This window comes from Poecilia formosa, unplaced genomic scaffold, assembly GCF_000485575.1.
Source record: "Poecilia formosa unplaced genomic scaffold, Poecilia_formosa-5.1.2 Scaffold550, whole genome shotgun sequence".
In the NCBI taxonomy this organism is placed as follows: Eukaryota; Metazoa; Chordata; class Actinopteri; order Cyprinodontiformes; family Poeciliidae; genus Poecilia; species Poecilia formosa.
Genome location: NW_006800489.1, coordinates 152183 through 154088, shown reverse-complemented (window position 1 = coordinate 154088; position 1906 = coordinate 152183). Strand labels below are relative to the sequence as shown.

Sequence of the window (1906 nt, the reverse complement as noted above, 5' to 3'; positions counted from 1 at the left end):
TTTTATTATGTATGCATACGTATATATATATATTTTTTTATTCTTCTTCTTTTCTGCGACAATATTAAGACTTAATTTGGACTAAATTATCTTATACTTGTTTCTCGTCTGCATGTCACATCTGCAGAGCATTGCATAATGCAACAGAAGAAAGGAGTTGCATAATGACTGTAGGGTTTGCCCCCCCAGGCATGATGGATCATCAACCAGCATTGTTCCACTGTTACAACACCTAAAAACCTCTTCACCGTTGTAACACACCCTGGCGTGATTTTGCGTAGCTGTGATTTATCAAAATTGAGCAGTAAATCTGGAAAACTTATAAAACTACTCCATTACTTTTACAATGTGACAGCCAAGAACAGTAACCAACCAGCGTTTCAGTGGGTGGGGTTTATGTCAGTAATCAACCAATCGTAAAACGTGGAAGTAAAACCTCAGTGAATGAAAGGCAGTATTGTAGCAGGGTTGCATTGAAAGTAGTTAAATGTTGGCTACAGAAGCTAGTTGTGTTAAGAGTAGCCCATGTTTAGTCAGGAATGCCTTTTTCGTTTTTTAAAGTACAAAACTTTAGGAGCTAACTCCAATTTTGAGGGAAGAGTTTAGGAAAATAAGAAAAATAACCAAAATGGAGAGTCAAGAAGGAGCAGCAGCAGCAGCAGCAGCAGCAGCGGCAGCAACCAGAGACTGTGTGCTTGACTTTTCACGTCTCAGTTTAAATACTTTCAACGTTAACAATGTCAGCGAGGATAGACAGAGGGACACCAGGCAGCTCTTCCTAAACTACAACCGACTATCCTGGCTGCCTTCGTCGGTCAGCCTATTCTACAACCTGGAGTTTTTGGACATTAGCAACAACGGGCTGACGGCCATCTGTGAGGGCATCACCAGACTCACCAAGCTAAAAACCCTCTTAGCCAAGAACAACCGCCTGGACGAGTTCTCTCTGCCCAAGGAGTTCGGCTCTCTGCAGCTGGAAGTGTTGAACTTTAGTGGGAACCGCTTCCAGGAGATCCCGCTCCAGTGTACCAAACTGTTGCGCCTGCAGTCGCTTTCTATCGGCGGAAACAGGCTGAAAAGTATTCCTGCAGAAATAGAATATTTAACCAGGTAGGTAAATCAGTCAGCTAGCTGTAACATTTTTGTTTGCTTTACAAAGTACTCGTTTATGTAAGCTTTTTTTTTTTTTTTTGTAAATGCAATCGATCATATGGCAGTATCGGTGTACTGCAGCCTGTATTTGAGCTGTTCAAACTCTGGTTTCTTCCCAAAATGCAGAGATTGTGTAATCAGTTTAAGTCAGATTAATTTGTAACAGAACTACAGAACTACTGTTGCTATGGTGACCATTATTCTAAAGGCCTATTGCGCTGATTGACCTGCTAGCAAGAAATTCCGTTTTATATGCAAAATGTTCAAATGAATTTCATGTGGTTTTTGGTCAATCTTGCTTTAAAAAGTTGTTAAAGTCATATATCTGGAATATATAAATTAATCAGCAAAGTATTTGAATTCTGTATACACACACATAATGGGGCAAATGTTTGGAAGTAAGATCAGCTTTGCACAAAAAAATAATTATACAGAACACATTTTTACAATTAATGTCAAGTTTTTATATTTCTTAGGCAGTATGGCACATTATGTTTTTTTTCTTTTGTTTTTTTTTACTTTTGCACTGAAGTTATGGACTTCTGCAAGTCTTCTCACCTCTTAAACTATGCCCTTATTTTCTTTTCTCAGCAGTTCTGAAACCCAATGCTGCTTTGAAACTAGCAAAACGCCAACATATTTGAATGCTTTTCTCCAAAGAAAGGGATTGTATGTGCTTTTTTTTCTCCAACAATAACATCTGGTGTTTAGGTAAATAAATATAAAGGACTATAACACAAAAGAAGCTGTTTTT

General features: G+C 38.4%; 1 protein-coding gene across 1 annotated transcript in view; it reads left to right on the top strand.

Annotated features, from left to right (window-relative positions):
* The first annotated feature begins 439 nt into the window (after window positions 1-439).
* lrrc58b (leucine rich repeat containing 58b) overlaps window positions 440-1906 on the top strand; it is an 8697-nt gene continuing 7230 nt past the window's right edge. The window contains exon 1 of the mRNA XM_007540649.2: window positions 440-1110. Coding sequence (XP_007540711.1) covers window positions 629-1110 — 482 coding nt within the window. The 5' untranslated portion in view covers window positions 440-628. The remainder of the gene's footprint in view (window positions 1111-1906) is intronic.